This window comes from Colletes latitarsis, chromosome 8 (assembly GCF_051014445.1).
Source record: "Colletes latitarsis isolate SP2378_abdomen chromosome 8, iyColLati1, whole genome shotgun sequence".
NCBI classification, from domain to species: Eukaryota; Metazoa; Arthropoda; class Insecta; order Hymenoptera; family Colletidae; genus Colletes; species Colletes latitarsis.
In genome coordinates this window covers 28,442,282-28,467,479 of record NC_135141.1, presented here as the reverse complement: position 1 = coordinate 28,467,479, position 25,198 = coordinate 28,442,282, and the positions used below count along the sequence as shown (strand labels likewise).

At 35.9% G+C, this 25,198-nt stretch overlaps 1 protein-coding gene across 2 annotated transcripts in view; it reads left to right on the top strand.

Moving 5' to 3' along the window:
• Nucleotides 1-25,198, top strand: part of Phlpp (PH domain leucine-rich repeat protein phosphatase) — a 107,634-nt gene that overhangs the window by 10,705 nt on the left and 71,731 nt on the right. For both annotated transcript variants that reach the window (XM_076770963.1, XM_076770962.1), the window contains one exon: nucleotides 6,955-7,108. In XM_076770963.1, coding sequence (XP_076627078.1) covers nucleotides 6,955-7,108 — 154 coding nt within the window. The remainder of the gene's footprint in view (nucleotides 1-6,954; nucleotides 7,109-25,198) is intronic.

Sequence of the window (25,198 nt, the reverse complement as noted above, 5' to 3'; positions counted from 1 at the left end):
AACGAGGATTTTAAAGCTGAAACCGTTCGGATCGTTGGATTCTTTCTTTTCGCGCCAATTTCACCTCCGATTTTGCCCTTTCTGCCTCTTGTCTTCGTTTCGCGCGCTCGCCGATTCACTCGATAGCTTACTCGCGTCATTCTTCTCTCCCTCGATCGATCGATCACTCGTCTTCCGTTCTTTGAACCCTTTCTGACGAAACGATTGGTCTAGATCGTAGCGACTTCGCCAAAATGCACAATGTCAAAGCTCCCTCGTCAGAGAAATATTGAATAATTCAAACTGAACTTTTAAAAAATTCCATTGAAATCGAATATTTTCAACCACAATATTCAATTAAAAAATAATTCATTTGATAAGATTTATTAGAAGAGCTTGTGTGATATAGAACCACGTAAAATAATAGAATAAATATTTTTTTCCACGAGTCTCCCTATAGCTTTCGTCTACATAGTATTTTGCTATTAAAATTCTCTTCAGTTTAATAAATTCGGCTGCACTGATCGAGCAGAGATAATTAAACGAAACAACGCAATTTACAACGAAGTAACGAAAATCAGAGCATCGATTAGGCGTGCGTAGATTGTTATTGCAAAATAATCAACGATATTCGAGGTAAAATCGCTTCGCGTTGCACAAAGTGTTACGATACAATAGGAACGAGGCGTTTAATTCGGTAATTAACGAGCACGATAAAACAGTAATTATACTTCAATTGTTGTTGATAATTGCAATATTAAATATCTGTCATTAGACACCGTCGATCCTCCTACACGTTGGCGGTAATTACAATCGAATTGTTTCTAAATGTTCTTCGAAGCGTTATTTTTATGAACGAAACGCTAATTAATTACGAGAAGTTTTAAACAATATTCGTAATTGAACTTTGGGCTCTCCGACGGTAATTGAATCGAGTTCCAAGGAGCGACGAGATAAAACGCGAGCCATTAGAAATGAAAGGATGTTCTGAAAAGACGCATTACTTTTTATCCCTTCTGAAAGGCATAAAATAACACGAAACGTTCTCGTAATGAAGCGACAGCAAATAACGCGAGCACAGGTCGCCCGTAATACGACGACGATCCTCTCAAAGGAGCCGGATTTTTCTAATGAAAAATGTAATTGTGCAGAAAGGATGAGAAAAATGATAAACAATCGTTGGTACAGTTCCGTGCCTTTTGCTATAAGTAGACGTCGAATAAAGACGAGGAATATTTTTGCGCTTTGACATCGCGACTTCTATTAAGAAATTGAATTGAAAAAAAGTAGAACAAAGATCCGTCGAACTGCAGCGAAAATTGTTAATAATTCCTTTCAACGACACGGACAACTACACCGGTTTTAATAAAGGAATTTATTAAATTTATTACTTTAAGCAAAATAATATAATTATGGGTTTTAATTGGAACGAAATTTAATTAATAAAGAGTGTGACTCGTTCGGTACGGAGATAAATATAATTTTGTAGCGATGTAACAACCGTTGGAGAATCCTTTGCAAAGAAAATTAAATATATTTTTAAATTAATCCGTTGTCATTCCTGCTTTTACGTATAAAAAAAATGTCCGTCCCGTCTATTCGCTCGATTTTAATTAAAGGTTGCCGTTCGTGTAATAAAATTCAATTACTATCGCGAGAGATAATAAAAAAGAGATCGAAAATGTAATTTATTATAAAAATGGCGTCGAGCATTCTGTAGTTATTTCACTCGTCTAATTTTTGTTACGAGACCTCGGTATATTTGCACGTGCTTTGCTTCTACGGAAAGAAAATCGCGATAGCTTTGCAAAAGAGAATGGAGAAAATTAATTTCGGTACAGTGAAAGGGTCAAGCATGCTTATTCCTTTCAAAGTTCCTTATGGTTTCGTGAAATTTTTTACTGGCTCGCGTTTATTCTAAAATTTCAATTGCATATAATTGTTGCATTCGAAAATTTCAATTCCAATTTCCTTCTGTAACACGGAGACTAGAAATTTCGATTATAGCTCGATCTTGGACAAATTATTTCACCGTGAAACATAATTCCATTCTAAAAATACAAGTTCCAATTTTCTTCCGTAATATAGAGGCTAAACATTCGGATTATAGTGTTTCGTGTTTTAGAGGCAGCGTTAGTTCAGAGTGTCCTTTCATCTAGCGTCCGTGTTAGTTTTAAGTTACGTCTGAGGATCAGTTTTGTCTTGCGCGAAACGAGTTTGCGTAAAAGAATACCTTTTAGAAAATGAATAGATCGAGAGAGAAGCGTGAGAAAATTTACCTGGAAATTCGAAAAAGCATTCTATAAAATTATACAAGTCTCTAAACATTTCCTACGACACGTGATTCTCCGAAAATTAGCTAATCCAAATCACATACTTTTGTGATTATTCAATTGATTTCGCTTGAGGAGGTCAGGGTTTTTTTTAACATGAAATTTTTCATAGAAATTGTAATATTATGCCTTACGATCCCAGTCATATATCGAGTTGCACAAAAAGTAACGTAGTTGACATTTCGAGCTAGAAATTTCAAATTATTCGGTATCGACAAAATAATTTTGAGAACAATTTTCATAAAAATTTCAATTCGATCAAACAGTGCTCTTTTCTGACAAGAATAAGCAAGCAATACGGAGTACTATGCGTATAAATGACCGTTTTCTATGAAGTAGACCGAATCGTGATTGAAATAGTCCTCGAAATTTAGCAATTCGAATGGGACCACAAATCCGCAATAACAGCGTCGAAAATCCATACTGATTGTGAGCGTTCGCGACGTTGAAAGGTCCCCAATCAATTCATCGAAGGGATACAGAGGCACGGTCATCGAAATAACGATGGTTTTAATGATCCTTCATTAAAGACCTTTTGCACGCGGCTCTGTAAAGAGAAATTTCGCGAGAATTCGTGCCATTTGTTTTCGTCCGTAATCGACGATCGACACACGCGACAATACGTTTCCAAGTTGACAGGGCGGATCGTTGGACGAAATCGAATCGACCGATCAGAGAATGGATGACGGAACGAAGAATCTTTTTTCGAGAAAAGCTACTTCTCGCGAAGCTTGGCTCCGCTCGCAATATCCCGTTTCTTTGGAGATGAGATTTTGGCGAATGGAAGGATCTCCAGCTTTTCGTGTTCGAAAAAGAATTTTCGTCCCGTTGGCCGGAATTCTATTCCGACAAAAAGAACGTCGCGTTGAAATAATAGCAACCGCGATAACAGATTTCGGGGGAGAATTCGTACGTCGGTGAAATAAAATACTCGTTCGTCAGTAATAGAAAACTTACGATCGGGAGCGAAATATTTTATCAAATAAACATGGGATGTACGACCAACTCTAGGGACAATTTTAACACTAGATTTACGGACACTCGTTGTGTATATTTTTATTATAATTCGCTACGTTGGCAGTTGCATTGAAATGCAGTTTTTTTCTTTTAATTAGAGTATACGTCCATATCGTTACATCAATTCAATTCAACATAAATTGCTAACAAGTGATATTTATGAGTCCTATAACGTTAAGTTTCGAATCTGAATGCGTCAAATTGACAATAAGACGAAAATCAAGAATATTTTTAGATACTCCGCGCCCAAAAATACGAAACGTACGAATGTCCACCTCTGTGTGTCGCTTTATATCCCAAGAATGATTTATCGGGAAATTAAGAAAGCTGGTACAGTATTGTCCGGATTATCAAGCACCCGGTTATCTGAATAATTATAATAGAAGGTGCCTAAATTTTTCGACGGAAAAAAAAATTTTCGAATAGTTCTAAAAAAATTATTTTCATTTGTGGGGGTCAAGTACAATCATTTTTGGTGAATACACATACCTTCGAAATCCTACCCACTTTCGAGAAAAAAATTCGAGAAGATGTAAAATTTTTCGACGAAATTAAAAAATTTCAAATCACACTAAAAAAATTATATATAGTTACAGGGGTCAATTACAAGCATTTTTGGTGAATAGACATACCCTCGAAATCCTACCCATTTTCGAGAAAAAAATTCCTAAACGAAAATACAATGTCTGACCATACGTTGATATGTATCACTGAAATTTCACTTGTTTCAAATCGTTCTGGAAAAATTACTTTCGATTGCAGGGTCAATTACAATCATTTTTGGTGAATAGACATACCTTCGAAATCCTACTCAGTTTCGAGAAAAAAATTCGAGAAGGTGGATAAATATTTCGGTGAAATTAAAAAATTTCAAATCTTTCTAAAAAAATTATTTTCAGTTGCTGGGGTCAATTACAATCATTTTTGGTGAATAGACATACCCCTGAAATTCTACCCACTTTCGAGAAAAAAAATTAAATATACAAGGATATTGAAAAATTTTGTGACCAATAAATGTGAAGGTTTTAATAATATTCTAAAGAAAGAATAAATGTATTTGATATAAGGAAGGAATATGCTTTCAAATAACCGGGTAATTATTCGGCTCTGAAAGAGGGAAATCTTTTCTTGAAAGGAATTTTAGGTTCTTGTTTATTGATAGTTGTATGTTTTTGAAGTTTGATTATTTTTTCTTTCGAAGTCTGTATTATCGGAAATTTAGAGGACGGATGGTTTAACGTAGCTTAGAGACAAATCCTCATTAGATCGGACTCTGTATAGAGCGCGGCGAGGACACTCGCTCGCCTTCAACGAGGATGCGCTTTTATGGCAATTTGGGTATACAACTACACGAGCTTTGTCGGCGATGATAGTGGCTCCAAAGGAAATTACGCTGAATTGCTGAACTTAGGAGAAAGGGAATAATCCACGGTTGCGTCTCGAGAGTATTGCAGGTACTGCAGTCGTCTCTACATATAGACAGCCTTTATGTGCACGCGTCTGCTCGTTGCCACACGAATGAGCAATGTTTATTGCCTTTGTTTCATTCATAGATTTCGGAATTTACCTAACGAGGACCGAACACACGTCGCGAAACATTTTTCTTTAGTCTGCTACGATACTTTGCCTCTCTTTGAGTGAAAATTAATTGACGATAATAGCTATTTGTTAACCCTTTGCACTCAAACGTAATACGTACCATAGCTCGATTCAAGTTTCATTTATTACAACACAAATTGAATTTAGGAAATATATGAATAAAATTTAAATTGTGGGTATTTATACATTTTTCTGGAGAAAACAATATTTTTTTTATTTATGGAAATCTCATCACAAAGTTGTTGTAGCTTTATACAAAAGAGACCTCGTCAGAAGAGAAGAAAAGTAAAGTCCAATATTTGTGAAGCAAGCGAAACACAAAGAAGCTTATTTGCTTTGTGAATCGGTCCGTTACTCTTTCTTTAAAAATATTGGATTTTGCTTTTCTTTCAAAGGATTTACCCTCCTTTTTATTCGAAAATACCAGTAATCATTTACTGTAAGTTTCTTACTTGATTGGCTTGGTTAACGTGACTGACCAACGCTCGATGTTTCTACTTAAAACGTTGGTCTTAAACATTATCGTTGATATTAATATTTCAGTGGATAGTTCCAGTTAAAACAGACTGTATTTTTTAATGACAATTTCGAATGAAACAATATTGTAAATAAGTGTATAATAACAACCGTAAGTAGTAATAATCAAGATACATTCAAAATCGATTTTCTCGAAAACAAAACTTCTTAAATAAAAATTGTGCCTCACATTTCGTACGCATTTTTAACCAAACAATTGTCTCCTCGCGGTGAAAAAATAAAATTCCAGTAATTTTATACAGAGAGTGGTTTAATAATTTATAAATTATAATTATATATTTTCCAATGTCTATCGGCAGTGGTCTTTATTATACCACGTCGATCTGTTCAAATTTTGAAAAACAAGTATTTTCACGGGTAAACGGCGACAATACGCGCTAATGTGAAAAATTGTATCCAAAAACGTGGCGTTTCCGCGAATATTCGAGCAGAGACGAGATATTTTAATTACGCGTGGGCGAAACGACGATGTAAAAATCTCGCGTGCTCGCGGTCGATTATTTTTAATAATATTTCGGAACAAACTTTTAACCGTCGTCACGCTTCCGTGTCGCTAAACAGAAATTCGTGTCATCCGCAAATACAACGCCGTCCACAGCGACACGGAAATAAAACGTTCGTATAAAAACTATGACTCGAACACTAAAAATTAGGAAACATCGATAAACTGGAGAATCACTTTTCTATTAATCATTTAAACGTTCGAAGTCCCCTCGTCGAACAGTACACCGAAGATGCGCTGAATCTCTTGTGCGTTGTTCCGAAAACGATGGAAAAATTGCGAGAAATAAAAATACGCAAAGTCGACAAAGACGAAAGATCGAAGAGAAATGGTAAAACCGATTCTGGGAAGATCAAAGTTCGTCGTATTCCGACTGATTGCACCTAAAGAGGATGTTTGACCGAACTGTGACTTCTTGTCCGGGAAACCGTTCGATCGACGATTCGAGGAAACAGTTTCTTAGGTACGGGTGATAACGAATCTGAAACTTTCACAGGAAGTTTCACAGTCGACGATATTAAAATCCCGCTAGGACGATAAACACGATTGTCGAGACGTTCGAGCCTCAGTTTCGATCTAACCGTGGATCATTCGATTTCCTACCGAACGACGAAAACTAATTAACAGTAGGTTTACGGTACGCGTCAATTTGACGCATTCAGATTCTCATAAATATTATTTGTTAGCAATTTATGTTAAATTGAATTGCTGTATGTAGAATAATTATTTTAACGAAGCAGCGTAGGCGCGATTTTCAGAAACGAGACGGAAAATACAGAAAAGTAATATTCGTGATTTAATTCGAGACATAACCCGTTGAAAAAAAAAAATAAAAACCTAACACTGTTGTATCGTAAATAAATTTATTCGCGAGTATTCATTCGAGATTCGAGCAGCTGAGTTTTCCTGCGATCCGTTGAGATTCCCCGCTGCGTTTAGCGCGCTCTTCGATGAGATCCATTAAGAGATTACGTTGGTTTTTTTCAGTACGGAGGCGAGACCGGAAGAAGATTGGCCAGCCACGAAAAACCGCTGGAGATACAGGACCAATTTCTCCAAAAGCTGGGCTACCAGGACGTATCGAGACGTTCCCGACTGGGCGTCGATCCTGAATTACGGCACCTCGTTGCTTTCCACGTGGGTGAGTGCGATTTATTCGATCCCGGAAACGTTTATTTCAACGTTGCCCGCCCGAGGAGTTCGCGCGTTTTCGGACTGATTTCTCTCGAACAATAGAACGGCCTGTTGAATCGAATCAGGCGTTAAAACGATACGACACGACGGGGGTGCCAGTACCACTTTATCATTTATTTTCTTTCCGTAAATCGTTGGATGATTCCGGAGAAACAAGTTTATTCTCTATTATCGGTAATACGGTGGGAAAAGTACAATTTAGAACGATTACGGTAGCGTTGAGAAATATCTAACGATATTCATCCCTCGAGGAAAGAGCAACGGTCGAAGCTTTCGAACGTCTGGGAAGCGTGTCGAACTGCTTTCCTTTCGGCTTTATTTTCGACTTGGAAAAGAGAAAATAGTCGCGGGGTAGCTAAACCAGGCGAACGCGGCGAGTGGCTAAGCAGCTTTCCAGGCCAAAATGTTGCGCCCCGCTGTTGGTTTAGCTCTTTTTACTTCATCCCGATTTCTCGGCGAGGGTCGAAAAGGTACGTCACTCGTCGACCGGGACGGGAGCAAAATTTTTATCGACGGACGAATAAAAACAACGCCATTCGTGATGTTCATTCGAGTGGACGTACTTAAAACAATTCGAATTCTAATTTTTATTTGACGATTTTATTTGCTTCCAGTTCCCATTCTCCACTTCTGTATTGTTCGATCACCGTCAACATTATCGGTGCACTGTTACTCTGATATTCGTACGCCGTGGAAAAACAGTAAACAGAATGTAAATATTTTTATTTTCTCATGTGTTTAGCTACATGTGATATATAATATTTCAAACTATCACATCTAATAGTAGTGCAAATAAGAGATATTTACCCCTCAATTTTTTATAGTACCATGTAGTTCGGTCGATAACATAATTACTTTAACCCTCTATGGGCCGAATTTTTTTCTTGAATATAAACTTACGAACCACTTTGATATTTGATGCTGCCAACCGTCATCAATATTGTTATTAATAGACTGCGGATCTTTATGCAAATTCGTATTTTTATTAATAGAATTAATGAAATGGGAACTTTATAGAGGGTTGTCTCAACCCCTAAATATAATAATTCGTATCTTACTTGAAACATTTCTTATATTTTAGCATATTAAATGCATTCTGTAGTTTTTTGAAAATTTAAATTTCCCATAAATGCATAAATATCCGCAGTCTAGTTATTAGTTATCTCAGAAACATTAAATAATTAATACGTACACGTCATCTTGTGAGAAAACTAATATTATTTTGTAAACTGTCGATATATTAACATGTGACCTGAAAGTTACACGGGCCCATAGAGGGTTAAATAGTAACATTTCACAGTATAGTATTTGGAACAATGGTATTGCAAATAAGACGTCCTCATTCAGAAATATTTATTACATATATTTAATTTCAAAGTTTGCACGTCTAATTTTCACTTCGCTATTTTCTATACAGGGTGTTCGGCCACCTCTGGGAACAATATTAACGGGGGATTCTAGAGGCCAAAATAAGACGAAAATCAAGAATACCAATTTGTTGATAGAGGCTTCGTTAAAAAGTTATTAACGTTTAAAATTCCGCTCGTATTGAATTTTTTTCTCGAAAATGCGCAGGATTTCGGGGGTATGTCTGTTCACCAAAAATGATTGTAATTGACCCCTACAGCCAAAAATATTTTTTTTAGAACGATTTGAAATTTTTTTTTTCATCGAAAAATTTCACACCTTCCCGAATTTTTTTCTTGCAAGTGGGTAGGATTTCGAGGGTATGTCTATTCACCAAAAATGATTGTAATTGACCCCTACAGTCAAAAATATTTTTTTTTGAACGATTTGAAATTTTTTCTTTTCATCGAAAAATTTCACACTTTACCGAATTTTTTTCTAGGAAATGAGTAGGATTTCGGGGATATGACTCCTCACCAAAAATGATTGTAATTGACCCCTACAGCCAAAAATATTTTTTTTTGAACGATTTGAAATTTTTTTTTTTCATCGAAAAATTTCACACCTTCCCGAATTTTTTTCTAGGAAATGAGTAGGATTTCGGGGATATGACTCTTCACCAAAAATGATTGTAATTGATCCCTACAGCTAAAAATATTTTTTTTAGAACGATTTGAAATTTTTTTTTTCATCGAAAAATTTCACACCTTCCCGAATTTTTTTCTCGCAAGTGGGTAGGATTTCGAGGGTATGTCTATTCACCAAAAATGATTGTAATTAACCACCGCAATTAAAAATAATTTTTTTATAACGATTTGAAATTTTTTAATTTTGTCGAAAAATTTCACGCCTTCTCGAATTTTTTTCTCGAAAGTGGGTAGGATTTCGAGTGTATGTGTATTCACCAAAAATAATTGTAATTGACCCCCGTAACCGAAAATAATTTTTCCAGAACGATTTGAAATTTTTGAATTTAATTGTTAATAACTTTTTAACGAAGCCTCCATCAACAAATTGGTATCCTTGATTTTCGTCTTATTTTGGCCTCTAGAATCCTCTATTAAAATTTTTCCCAGGGGTGGCCGAACACCCTGTATGTGAACGTGTAGTATTTACTCGTGCAAACATTTCACTGTTTACTATTTCGTATCAAGCTATATAATTCACAATACATGCAAGAAACTCTTTTCACCAAACAACGAACGAAAATTCATGCACCGAAGGGTTAACGTAGGAGCTCGCCCCATACTTCCCCGACTCGTAGAAACCCCGTGATTGGTCCAAATAGAATTTAGAAATTTGTAATAAAAAAAGGGAAGCACTGAGCATTTAGCGAGAATTTTAATCCGCTGAAACGACGTCGATGAAAAAGCCCTGGGTCCCTCTAGTTGTTCACGGTTCGCTGGCCCGAGGGGTTGCACGGGGGAGGGGAGGGGGAAGAATTACCGTCGAGAGAGTCTCTTAAAGAAAATGGTGACGAGTAAAACGGACGTGACTCGAAAAATCTCTGTTTCGTCGGGGGAGCAAACTTCATCCCCCGTCAGGTGGAGGCGTTGCAGCGTCGAAGGGGGTTGGTTCGCGCCCGTTCTCATTTGCACCCTTTAAATTTTCAAACTCACGGCCGGCGGCTGGGGAATCACGGTCCGCGTAACGAAATTTCGCGCGCAGCTACGCCCCCTGGAAACCACCCCTTGTAGGCCTCGTCCCTTTATTGGGAAGGACGCTGGAAAATACAGCGGACACAACCGCCCGGAGAATAGTCCTGGATGGAATCCAAATTTCGAAAATGTTTCTCGCTCGACGTTTGCCCCCCGAAACTTCAGGAAGCCATTTTCATTTACTGCGCAATGTTATCAAGCCAGTCGACTTGTTTTATTTTATTTATCGATTCTATTTCTTTTGTTAGGGCACGCTTTCGATGATCTACGAATGAATTTAACAATTTAAGCTGAACATTTCTAATGTGGTGTTTCGCGTAATCCGATAATGTCTGCTTCCTTTGTTCGTATTAATTTAGTAAAATGGTGGCGGATCAAAATGTGGGGGATTGTTTTGCCGCGACTTGTAACTCCAATAATGAAACTAAACTGAATTCGAAACACAAACCACCCACATCTAACGCTTAATTAGCAACTCAAGGTTCTACTGTGAAAACATGGTTTTGATGAGGTACGCAGTTTACGCTGAATACGTACATACTGTTATTATCGATATTGCAGAGTTATATTAACAGAATTCACCGACAAACTAAATCAATTTGACAGTGTATGTGCTGGGCGCGAGCACTGCGGAATTTCGAGTTTCGATTTATGTATGTCGAACTTCGACTTTCGATACAACGCATTTTTATAGTCTCCTAATCACAGAATAAATTTGCGACCTGTAAGAATGTTCATTTCCATAAATGTATAGACTGTCAGTGGAGATTAATTTACAAATACAGAGAAGTTAAAGTAGACGTATTTCCATCTGGAAAACGAAGTCGCGAACTCGACGGTGTTAATCGAATTAAACGAGAAAGCGTCTTTTTGGTGAGCTCTAATTACGAAATCTATTAAAACAGGCTCATCGATCGATCGTTTACAAGGGCATAATTACGCGTATTAATCGTGCTAATTACAAGCGTATTGGAAAATACCGACGAGTCCATAATCCGAACGGAACTTTGATATCGGAGAGTTAATAGGATTAATCTACTTGACCAAACGCAATCTCTAATATTAACGAATAAACAGTAACGCGTTAAATTATATTCATATCGAATCCAACTTTTTGGGAAAAAAAGAATTACATTAGTAAAGTAAAATTTGTATTTACCTGTAAGAATAAAATTAAAATTTCTCGTGACGCGTGTCTGCGTCGAATAAAAATACTGGAAATATAAATAAAAGGAGAAGTCGCGATACAAACGTTGTCAATGAAAATGCAGTTATTTTCAAAGAATAACGAGCGAACTCAAAACCGTGTAAAACAAAAAAAAAAACAAGAACGACAGCGTGAAAAAGAGAATTGCGTGTAATTGATGTCACAGGATTGCGCCCAACGGTATTTTACAATTTGCGTATGAAACGAAAACGGTGAAAAAAAGGGGGGAAAAACTGAGCGTGCCAGTCGAGTCACGCAGAAAACATGCGTCGGCGGTGTCGTCGCGACGATAATGTAAAATTATAGCGAACAATGAACATCCGATTTCCGGTGACCATTCACGAGAAGGAATTCGGTCGCGTTTAAACTGTACCGGTTAGTCGATCGACCGATTAACGGGGAACAATGCAACATCGGAGCGACAAAATGAATTCTCAGACGTTCCATTTACACGGTAAAAGATATTTTAATTCTAGTAAATAAAGAATGGTCTCGAGGTAACATTCATTTTTCAAACGATCGACAGGTAGTCGCAAACAATTCTTATTGCGTCGAGTAACTGAATATCTCGTTTCTACTAAATCTGTGAGAAGTCCGTGTTGGTTGGGCACAATCTCCGGTCCAGACTGTAACCTTAACAAAGTCTCGGTTACTCTTCGTCTCTGTCCATCTCGTTCCCTCCGGCGCTTCGGAATAGTTAATCGTTGTTTGCCCATCAAATAACGCTACTAATTGCCTGCCACCTTAGATACACGCTTACTCGAGCGTTTCCAACCCCTTCCGAGAGATACACGTTGTTACAGTGGTGGATATCGACGCCGTTTCCAGTCTGTAATTAAATGAAGGCCCGTAACAATGTTCTACCCCCATTCTGGAATTTGAAGCTACGGTCAGAACTACTCCTCGTCATTTTTATTAAATAATTTTACAGACGGATTTGATTTTGTACAGTATAATTATGATGAATATAAACACTATTTCGAGTCTCTAATTAGACGAAAGTTCATAACAATCTTGTACCTCCACTCTGGAATTTGGAGCTACGGTCAGAACTATCCCTCGTTATTTTTATTAAATAATTTTACGGATGAATTCAATTTTGTATAGAATAATTGTGTGGTGAATATAAACGCTATTTCGAGTCTCTAATTAAACGAAAGTTCATAACAATCTTGTACCTCCACTCTGGAATTTGAAGCTACGTTCAGAACTATCCCTCCTTATTTTTATTAAATAATTTTACGGATGAATTCATTTTTATATAGATTAATTGTGTGGTTGAATATGAACTCTCGAGTCAGTGAATAAATGAAGTTTCATTACAATATTCTACCCCCATTCTGGAATTTGAAGCTACGGTCAGAACTATCCCTCGTCATTTTTATTAAATAATTTTACAGACGGATTTGATTTTGTACAGTATAATTATAGTGAATATAATCGCTATTCCGAGTCTCTAATTAGACGAAAGTTCATAACAATCTTGTACCTCCACTCTGGAATTTGGAGCTACGGTCAGAACTATTCCTCGCCATTTTTATTAAATAATTTTACAGACGGATTTGATTTTGTACAGTATAATTATGGTGAATATAAACGCTATTCCGAGTCTCTAATTAGACGAAAGTTCATAACAATCTTGTACCTCCACTCTGGAATTTGAAGCTACGGTCAGAACTATCCCTCCTTATTTTTATTAAATAATTTTACGGATGAATTCAATTTTATATAGAATAATTGTGTGGTGAATATGAACTCTCGAGTCAGTGAATAAATGAGGTTTCATTACAATCTTCTACCTCCATTCTGGAATTTGAAGCTACGGTCAGAACTACTCCTCGCTATTTTTATTAAATAATTTTACAGGCGGATTTGATTTTGTACAGTATAATTATAGTGAATATAATCGCTATTCCGAGTCTCTAATTAGACGAAAGTTCAAAACAATCTTGTACCTCCACTCTGGAATTTGAAGCTACGGTCAGAACTATCCCTCGTTATTTTTATTAAATAATTTTACAGACGAATTTGATTTTGTATAGAATAATTGTGTGGTGAATATGAACTCTCGAGTCAGTGAATAAATGAAGTTTCATTACAATCTTCTACCTCCATTCTGGAATTTGAAGCTACGGTCAGAACTATCCCTCGTCATTTTTATTAAATAATTTTACAGACGGATTTGATTTTGTACAGTATAATTACGGTGAAAATAAACGCTATTTCGAGTCTCTAATTAGACGAAAGTTCATAACAATCTTGTACCTCCACTCTGGAATTTGAAGCTACGGTCAGAACTATCCCCCGTTATTTTTATTAAATAATTTTACGGATGAATTCAATTTTGTATAGAATAATTGTGTGGTGAATATGAACTCTCGAGTCAGTGAATAAATGAAGTTTCATTACAATCTTCTACCTCCATTCTGGAATTTGAAGCTACGGTCAGAACTACTCCTCGTCATTTTTATTAAATAATTTTACAGACGGATTTGATTTTGTACAGTATAATTATGGTGAATATAAACGCTATTCCGAGTCTCCAATTAGACGAAAGTTCATAACAATCTTGTACCGCCACTCTGGAATTTTAAGCTACGGTCAGAACTATCCCTCGTTATTTTTATTAAATAATTTTACGGATGAATTCAATTTTGTATAGAATAATTGTGTGGTGAATATGAACTCTCGAGTCAGTGAATAAATGAAGTTTCATTACAATCTTCTACCTCCATTCTGGAATTTGAAGCTACGGTCAGAACTATCCCTCCTTATTTTTATTAAATAATTTTACGGATGAATTCAATTTTATATAGAATAATTGTGTGGTGAATATGAACTCTCGAGTCAGTGAATAAATGAGGTTTCATTACAATCTTCTACCTCCATTCTGGAATTTGAAGCTACGGTCAGAACTATTCCTCGTTATTTTTATTAAATAATTTTACAGACGGATTTGATTTTGTACAGTATAATTACGGTGAAAATAAACGCTATTTCGAGTCTCTAATTAGACGAAAGTTCATAACAATCTTGTACTTCCACTCTGGAATTTGAAGCTACGGTCAGAACTATCCCTCGTTATTTTTATTAAATAATTTTACAGACGAATTTGATTTTGTATAGAATAATTGTGTGGTGAATATGAACTCTCGAGTCAGTGAATAAATGAAGTTTCATTACAATCTTCTACCTCCATTCTGGAATTTGAAGCTACGGTCAGAACTATCCCTCCTTATTTTTATTAAATAATTTTACGGATGAATTCAATTTTGTATAGAATAATTGTGTGGTGAATATAAACGCTATTTCGAGTCTCTAATTAAACGAAAGTTCATAACAATCTTGTACCTCCACTCTGGAATTTGAAGCTACGGTCAGAACTATCCCTCCTTATTTTTATTAAATAATTTTACGGATGAATTCAATTTTATATAGAATAATTGTGTGGTGAATATGAACTCTCGAGTCAGTGAATAAATGAGGTTTCATTACAATCTTCTACCTCCATTCTGGAATTTGAAGCTACGGTCAGAACTACTCCTCGCTATTTTTATTAAATAATTTTACAGGCGGATTTGATTTTGTACAGTATAATTATAGTGAATATAATCGCTATTCCGAGTCTCTAATTAGACGAAAGTTCAAAACAATCTTGTACCTCCACTCTGGAATTTGAAGCTACGGTCAGAACTATCCCTCGTTATTTTTATTAAATAATTTTACAGACGAATTTGATTTTGTATAGAATAATTGTGTGGTGAATATGAACTCTCGAGTCAGTGAATAAATGAAGTTTCATTACAATCTTCTACCTCCATTCTGGAATTTGAAGCTACGGTCAGAACTATCCCTCGTCATTTTTATTAAATAATTTTACAGACGGATTTGATTTTGTACAGTATAATTACGGTGAAAATAAACGCTATTTCGAGTCTCTAATTAGACGAAAGTTCATAACAATCTTGTACCTCCACTCTGGAATTTGAAGCTACGGTCAGAACTATCCCCCGTTATTTTTATTAAATAATTTTACGGATGAATTCAATTTTGTATAGAATAATTGTGTGGTGAATATGAACTCTCGAGTCAGTGAATAAATGAAGTTTCATTACAATCTTCTACCTCCATTCTGGAATTTGAAGCTACGGTCAGAACTACTCCTCGTCATTTTTATTAAATAATTTTACAGACGGATTTGATTTTGTACAGTATAATTATGGTGAATATAAACGCTATTCCGAGTCTCCAATTAGACGAAAGTTCATAACAATCTTGTACCGCCACTCTGGAATTTTAAGCTACGGTCAGAACTATCCCTCGTTATTTTTATTAAATAATTTTACGGATGAATTCAATTTTGTATAGAATAATTGTGTGGTGAATATGAACTCTCGAGTCAGTGAATAAATGAAGTTTCATTACAATCTTCTACCTCCATTCTGGAATTTGAAGCTACGGTCAGAACTATCCCTCCTTATTTTTATTAAATAATTTTACGGATGAATTCAATTTTATATAGAATAATTGTGTGGTGAATATGAACTCTCGAGTCAGTGAATAAATGAGGTTTCATTACAATCTTCTACCTCCATTCTGGAATTTGAAGCTACGGTCAGAACTATTCCTCGTTATTTTTATTAAATAATTTTACAGACGGATTTGATTTTGTACAGTATAATTACGGTGAAAATAAACGCTATTTCGAGTCTCTAATTAGACGAAAGTTCATAACAATCTTGTACTTCCACTCTGGAATTTGAAGCTACGGTCAGAACTATCCCTCGTTATTTTTATTAAATAATTTTACAGACGAATTTGATTTTGTATAGAATAATTGTGTGGTGAATATGAACTCTCGAGTCAGTGAATAAATGAAGTTTCATTACAATCTTCTACCTCCATTCTGGAATTTGAAGCTACGGTCAGAACTACTCCTCGCTATTTTTATTAAATAATTTTACGGATGAATTCAATTTTGTATAGAATAATTGTGTGGTGAATATAAACGCTATTTCGAGTCTCTAATTAAACGAAAGTTCATAACAATCTTGTACCTCCACTCTGGAATTTGAAGCTACGGTCAGAACTATCCCTCCTTATTTTTATTAAATAATTTTACGGATGAATTCAATTTTATATAGAATAATTGTGTGGTGAATATGAACTCTCGAGTCAGTGAATAAATGAGGTTTCATTACAATCTTCTACCTCCATTCTGGAATTTGAAGCTACGGTCAGAACTATCCCTCCTTATTTTTATTAAATAATTTTACGGATGAATTCAATTTTGTATAGAATAATTGTGTGGTGAATATAAACGCTATTTCGAGTCTCTAATTAAACGAAAGTTCATAACAATCTTGTACCTCCACTCTGGAATTTGAAGCTACGGTCAGAACTATCCCTCCTTATTTTTATTAAATAATTTTACGGATGAATTCAATTTTATATAGAATAATTGTGTGGTGAATATGAACTCTCGAGTCAGTGAATAAATGAGGTTTCATTACAATCTTCTACCTCCATTCTGGAATTTGAAGCTACGGTCAGAACTACTCCTCGCTATTTTTATTAAATAATTTTACAGGCGGATTTGATTTTGTACAGTATAATTATAGTGAATATAATCGCTATTCCGAGTCTCTAATTAGACGAAAGTTCAAAACAATCTTGTACCTCCACTCTGGAATTTGAAGCTACGGTCAGAACTATCCCTCGTTATTTTTATTAAATAATTTTACAGACGAATTTGATTTTGTATAGAATAATTGTGTGGTGAATATGAACTCTCGAGTCAGTGAATAAATGAAGTTTCATTACAATCTTCTACCTCCATTCTGGAATTTGAAGCTACGGTCAGAACTATCCCTCGTCATTTTTATTAAATAATTTTACAGACGGATTTGATTTTGTACAGTATAATTACGGTGAAAATAAACGCTATTTCGAGTCTCTAATTAGACGAAAGTTCATAACAATCTTGTACCTCCACTCTGGAATTTGAAGCTACGGTCAGAACTATCCCCCGTTATTTTTATTAAATAATTTTACGGATGAATTCAATTTTGTATAGAATAATTGTGTGGTGAATATGAACTCTCGAGTCAGTGAATAAATGAGGTTTCATTACAATCTTCTACCTCCATTCTGGAATTTGAAGCTACGGTCAGAACTACTCCTCGTCATTTTTATTAAATAATTTTACAGACGGATTTGATTTTGTACAGTATAATTATGGTGAATATAAACGCTATTTCGAGTCTCTAATTAGACGAAAGTTCATAACAATCTTCTACCTCCATTCTGGAATTTGAAGCTACGGTCAGAACTATCCCTCCTTATTTTTATTAAATAATTTTACGGATGAATTCAATTTTGTATAGAATAATTGTGTGGTGAATATAAACGCTATTTCGAGTCTCTAATTAAACGAAAGTTCATAACAATCTTCTACCTCCATTCTGGAATTTGAAACTACGGTCAGAACTACCCCTCCTTATTTTTATTAAATAATTTTTACAGATGAATTCAATTTTGTATAGAATAATTGTGTGGTGAATATGAACTCTCGAGTCAGTGAATAAATGAGGTTTCATTACAATCTTCTACCTCCATTCTGGAATTTGAAGCTACGGTCAGAACTATCCTTCCTTATTTTTATTAAATAATTTTACGGATGAATTCAATTTTGTATAGAATAATTGTGTGGTGAATATGAACTCTCGAGTCAATGAATAAATGAGGTTTCATTACAATCTTCTACCTCCATTCTGGAATTTGAAGCTACGGTCAGAACTATCCCTCGTTATTTTTATTAAATAATTTTACGGATGAATTCAATTTTGTATAGAATAATTGTGTGGTGAATATGTACTCTCGAGTCAGTGAATAAATGAGGTTTCATTACAATCTTCTATCTCCATTCTGGAATTTGAAGCTACGGTCAGAACTATTCCTCGTCATTTTTATTAAATAATTTTACAAATGAACACGGTTTCGTACAACATAATTGCGGTGAACACGAATGCTATTTCGAGTCTGCAATTAAATGAGAGTTCATAACAATCTTGTACCTCCACTCTGGAATTTGAAGCTACGGTCAGAACTATTCCTCGTCATTTTTATTAAATAATTTTACAAATGAACACGGTTTCGTACAACATAATTGCGGTGAACACGAATGCTATTTCGAGTCTGCAATTAAATGAGAGTTCATAACAATCTTCTACCTCCACTCTGGAATTTAAAACTACGGTCAAAACTGCTCCATACTTTTATCAAATAACTCGAATTCGATATCGAACTTTATTCTTCCTCCTCCATCAATCTTTCTTCGAATCTTTGTTTATAAATGCAAAACTCTTTGACAATCCAGTCGTGTTAAATTAATTTCGCGCCCAAAAAGGTCCCACTCTAATACAATGATCTCGAAATCGTTGCAGTGTCACTCAAAACCATTTTTATTATTCTGGGCTGCACTCTGTAACGAAGACGCTACTTGTCGATTGAGTTAGCCCGTTTCGAACAGAAAATTCTTTTCCGTGTGCTCCTCAAGAGAGTCTCGCGTTCGAATTGCCGTGGATTCGCGACAAGTCAGCCCTTTGTAACGAGCGGTAGCTTTCCAAGTGAAATTCCGAACTGTTGGCCAGTCTGTAATCGACATTTAGCATTTCAGCTTAGGCAGCCGTTAGGTCGTTTTCTCCGTGGCAAAGCAAACGCCTCGTTTCCAGAAGTTCCTACGTGGAAACTCTCAGTCGTTAGCGGTTATTATGGTTAAACATGGTCAGGTGCCGTGGCTGCACGAACCCCCGACTGGATGAATTTACCGTTCCAAAGGTCATCGAACGTGTCGCGCATGCGATGGCAACCTTCTGCTACGCGTATAATCCCTTTGGAGTGTGTTTCGCGAAATTCTACCGTAACGTATCTATGGAAATTGCATAATTGCATTTTCGATCGTTGCAATTTACTTCTAGGAAATGGAAAATGTTTAGCACGTGGAATGATACGAACGAAAATTCTTGCAGCACTCTTAACGCTTTCTGTGTTTCAGAATTTTTCTTTCTTTTTAAGACGGCATTAAACTCGCGTAAAATTAATAGAAAAAGAACCAATCGGAAGGTGCTCGAGTCAGGAATTAATTTCTATTTTCACCGATTTGTTAGGTAGATTTTGTTGACGTAATTCCCGCGTAACTCCGGATAGCATCCGGAACCGCTGTGCAAGTTTTCTCCGCGGCCATCGATCGTCCTTGTTCCGCTCGCACGACGAAACAGAGTTAACATAATAAACGTTGAAACGTTCGCGTGAATTGGAATAATAAAGATAAATTGTAACCCGCGGCGAAATAAACGCTCGGTTGGCCATTTTAATCCGCCGGTATTTGGAATTGGATGCTTGGTTCTCGTTGATTTTGTTCCGCTGAAGGAGTAATTCGTCCGCTTCGGTTGTTTTCTTTTCCAATTAATGCATTACAATGATGGTAGACTGCGGGGGGGGGGGGGGAAAAGAATTCACTCGTAATTAAGTAAAACTGTTCTTTATCGTCTCTTAATAACGGACTTGGAAGATACGAAATTACGTTAAATTTAATACGGTGTGAGATAGAGAGATATTTCAAGATTAAAAATGGTAGATTCTTCGGTAAATGTATTTTGTTCTTCGAGGATTAAATGACATATTGTATTTATGCGTGTCATTTGGCTGTTGAAAAATTTGTTTTCGGTTTCGTAGCTCGGCTTATGGTTCATGGTAGAGTAAAGCCTCAATTGTAGCAGAGAACTGAAAATTCCTGCAATGATCGGGGCTCATGCATTATTCAAAGTAACCAATCCAATAAGTAGGAGTTTCACTTACACAGTACATCTCCACTACCTGTGGTCATTACTACTATTTACCCCCTCCCTTACAACTTCACTCGTTACTGAGTTAACATCCCTTCCACTTATCAATGCATTGCAACGAACGAGGTTCTACTGTACGTGGAAAGTAAATTTTACACCATTAAAGTACCTCCATTTTATAGACAATTTTATAGGAATTTTTAATTAAAGACAGAAACTAGACAATTTGAATTCTTCACAGCAATTTAAGGTTTAGATAGTTACCAGAAAAATAGAATTATATAATTCAATAATTAGTTTGGAATATATGGAATATCTTTTTGTAAAGTAATTTAAATAATTCGGTGCTTATTATGCAAACTGTTTTATTCCCTCGTTGAGCAAGTGCTTGTTACAAAACTAGAGAACTCTATTCATAGCAATTTTTAAGTGTTAAATAGGTCAGGAAAATAGAGATAAATTTAATAATTAGATTGGAAATAGGAATCTAAAAATATTCAATATATTTTCGTAAAATAATTTAAATAATTTTCTGCTTGTTACGTAAACGGTGTCTTCGATAAATGTACCTGCATATTAGGCTACTCGGAATACCCTTGACATAGTTCGCTCTGGAATTATCAGGCTCGCTGACCCGGCCAGATTCGTTGTAATATTCATGCGTATGGTCGATTGTTCTCTAGTTTATCAAACTCACGTCACCGGAAACGTCTAACAATAAACGATCTGTACATTTTCGTTTTCGGGATGCAACGTGTTTTACAATGCGTAAAAGCGAAGCTCGTCTGCTTCGTTGCTCCGTTTGTCAAAATATAGAATTCATTACCGACGCAAATTTCGACATTTCTGATTTACTCGTTATCGATAATCCTTTTGTGTATGTCCGCGTATGTAATAGTCATTTCGTTGCATTGAATAGTCGATGGAAATGGGACAAGAGATTATAAAATGCTTTATAACGAAGACAATTGCATCGAAATATCAATAGGAGGATAATATCTATTTCAACGAATTCGAAATTAAGCAGGTTTTAACGAAATTAATGAAACGCAACGTGTTACGTGTGTCTCGTATATTAAATTTTAGACGATACCAAAATGACAGAAATAATCAGAAACTGTTATCATTGATATCTACAATTTATTAAATCATTCCAACTTCGATACGAAAAATAAAAATATTCTCGTGAATGATCGGCGATTCATTTTCCAAAATGCTTATATTTACATTTAAAATAGAAATGAGTACGCGAAAAATTTGAGAAAGTAAAATAACGAATAAAACAGTGGAAAACAGGCAACGAATTATTCTCGTTTTTGACGTGCAATATAAAAATAATGCAAATATTCGATGTGAAATATAAAAATATGCTTGTGGATTTATTTTTCAAAATACAAAGCTTACACTTCTATTTAACAACAGTGGGAAACAAACAACGAAAAATTCGATACGAAAAATAAAAATACACTCGTGAATGATCGGTGATTCATTTTCCAAAATGCTTATATTTACATTTAAAATAGAAACGAGTACGCGAAAAATTTGAGAAAGTAAAATAACGAATAAAACAGTGGAAAACAGGCAACGAATTATTCTCGTTTTTGACGTGCAATATAAAAATAATGCAAATATTCGATGTGAAATATAAAAATATGCTTGTGGATTTATTTTTCAAAATACAAAGCTTACACTTCTATTTAACAACAGTGGGAAACAAACAACGAAAAATAAAAATACACTCGTGAATGATCATTGACTTATTTCTAAAAATACAAAGTTCGTACTTATATTTGAAACAAGACTCGTACTTAAAAAATTCGTAAATGTAAAACAACGAATAAAACAGTAGAAAAACGCGGAATAAAGGAACGCTGTAAAATCTAATTAAGTCTGGAAAATATAATTGAAACTGCGTAAACAACGATGGGTAAAATTTGGGCTGTTAATTCGTCAAAGCAAACTGGTCGATTCGAGCAGTTGATTCGATTGAAACGCGATAAAAGCCCTCCTCGACGCGTTTCATGGCAAACTGGCGATCGCTTCGAAGTGTCAGGCTTCTCCTTGAAACTGTCCACGTTAAATTCCAAGCTCTGGGTCCAAGTTTCCACGGCGCCGCTTCGACGTTATTCCCTCAGTGCGGGCGATTGCGTGACTCTCGTAAGACAGTTGCAGCTTGTAGCGTTTCTGTGTGACTTTAAGATCGATCGACAGTCAGAGAAACCAGTAATCTGGCTGCACACAACGGGATCTCGTCGGTTCGTTTGCGCACCCGGTTGGGATGGGGAAATCTGAGATCGTCGCACGGGCTCGTAAAAGTTATTTACGACATTGTGTTTCGAGCAAACATGCAGAGACGAACGCGGAAGAATCGGCTACAATTCGTTTCGACGAAGTTCGGGGGAACAATTTTGCAGAAGGAAGTCGAAGTATTCGAAAAGTTTGACGCTGTGTTCCGCGCGGAGAGTTGTAAACTCGGTTTTACCAGTTGCTCCAGGGTCCCCCGCGAAATACGACGCGAAAAAAACTCATTTTTTCTCGTCGGAGGCCACCCGGTATCGCGTAACCACGCGCTGCATAACACTTTAACTTAATTAACCAGGAAAATTGTATAAGGCAACTTCGTATAATGTACTTGGAGTTTACGCTGGGGCGCGACAGCACAGAAGCTCTGAAATTGCTCATTAATAGCGGTAATAACGTTATAATTACCGTGGCACGCGTGAACTCGGCCATAGTTTCGTGTCTCCGAGACGAAGGCGTGCGTTGAATTCCAAGGATCGCTACTAGAGACGTCGACAACTGATCAAACTGACGAAAGAATCGTGTAATTATTGCTCCTTTTGTTTTGAACACCCTTTATAGAGTAATTCTTAAAATGAACGTCGTCCCAAGATTGGCATGTTCATCTTTCGTACAGAGAAAACGAGATTCGATATTAACAGATATTTATACAGGATATGGAAATGTTCAACTAACGAATCACGTCTGAGGTTCATTTTAAGAATCATTACTGCAGTTTGAGCACGTTCTTAGGCGAATCAATGAGGCTGAAGTATGTTGTCAAGATTCATTAGTGCATTAGAGACGAGATTCGACATTAACAGATATTTATACGTGAAAGTGTTCAACTAACGAATCACGTCTGGGGGTTCATTTTAAGAATCATTACTGCAGTTTGAATAGTTTCTTAGGTGAATCAATGCTGGTGAAATATGTTGTAAAGATTTATCCTTCGTAATTAAATTTATTTACTATTTCTGGCTCGGTAAAAAATTGTTAAATATTGAGACGCATCGAGTAAATTTTTCTGTTTGCTCTGACCACCCGTACAGGTCAAAATAACTGCACAATTTTGTTACACACACGTTCTGGAAGACCTGTTTAGGTCTACTTGTTCAGGCGTACCTGTCAGGTCGACCAAAGCGTGCATAGCTGGCTTAACTTCCGCGTCGAGTTCCATTTGTCATTATAGTAAACTTCCACCTGGCAACTTTCAGCCTCCAGAGCCCGAAATTTCCATGTATTAGACAGCATCGCGAAACAGTTTCCATTCCCCGTTGGCTAAATATTTATATTCACCGTTAGCTGCACAAGTCGCTTATTAACTGTAATTAATATTTTATTCGTTCGCGATCGAATTTCATTTCCCTTCATTATTATTAATATCTAACACTCTTTCTCATTACTAATCCATTCGAAATGATAGTTTCCATTTTTGTAAATTTAAATTCACCCTGTTTCGAAAACTACCACGAATCATTCATGTACGATTTATTTCATTACTATCAATAGTTGCAGTTGCTTTAATATCATTTTGAGATGATAACTGTAATTACTAAAATTTGAATATATTCGAGGAGGGTTTCAAATTAACATCGTTTCTTAACCCATAATTGAAACTAAAAAATGAACAATTTTTCCAAACGATTTTTCCACGAAAGGATCGATTCTCTTGGAATATTAATTCAATATTCCTTTTCCGATAGGAGCGAACTGGACACGATATTCCCGAGGCCGGGGATCGAGAGTGTAAGTCAGGTAACAGAAGTTTTTAACAGGAGCTGTTTGAAGTTTCTGAAATATTACTCGAAAGCGTTCTCGCGTCGAACTATTAGTTGCAAAATCGATTTTAAGTTTCGAGGGATAATGCATGGCTCTGCTGTAAATTATATATTCGGGGGAACAACTTTAAATTTGAATGGAACGCTCTAAGTACAAAGTAACTTTGGCTAAGTTATAGTTTTAATCTCTAACGACCCCGAGTTCCATGCAGATAGGACCTCAAAATATATCAAATTATTTAACGAGTTCTAATTATCCGAAGTCACGAAGTAATAAATTATTTCCTTCTTCGTCTCGAATTCACCAAAAGAAATAATTCTGAAAATAATAAGATATTTATTATTTTCTCACTCTTTGCGAAGAAATAGTCCGAAAAAAAACTGCAAACAAGAGAACGCAACTTTCATCAAACGCACAATTTCGAAAACTCGAATATCGTGTTTAATTTCACAATTATTGCAAATAATTATGGAATAGAAGCGACCAGGTCTGACGTCGAATGTTTAGAGGCAAAACTAACTCAGAGTGACGCAAACTTCGTCTATTTCGAAAATTACATACGTTCAATGGTTCGCGGAACTCCTGCGCAGAATTTCGCTGGACAAGTTCGAATAACAGTCGATAAACATTCCTCGATAGTTTATCGATCGAAAATTCAACTTGTCCAATATCTTACCAATTTAATCGACTATTTACTGAACCTCTTGGAAACGAACGTTTATTACTATTTCTTTCTCGATATAAACGAAAGGATATCTCGGTAACTATAATTATTTTCTACGCTTTAATTAGACTCGAACTGTTCGCGAAATTAATTACAGTGAAACGAACTGTGGCGCTTCAGCTTTGACAACAAA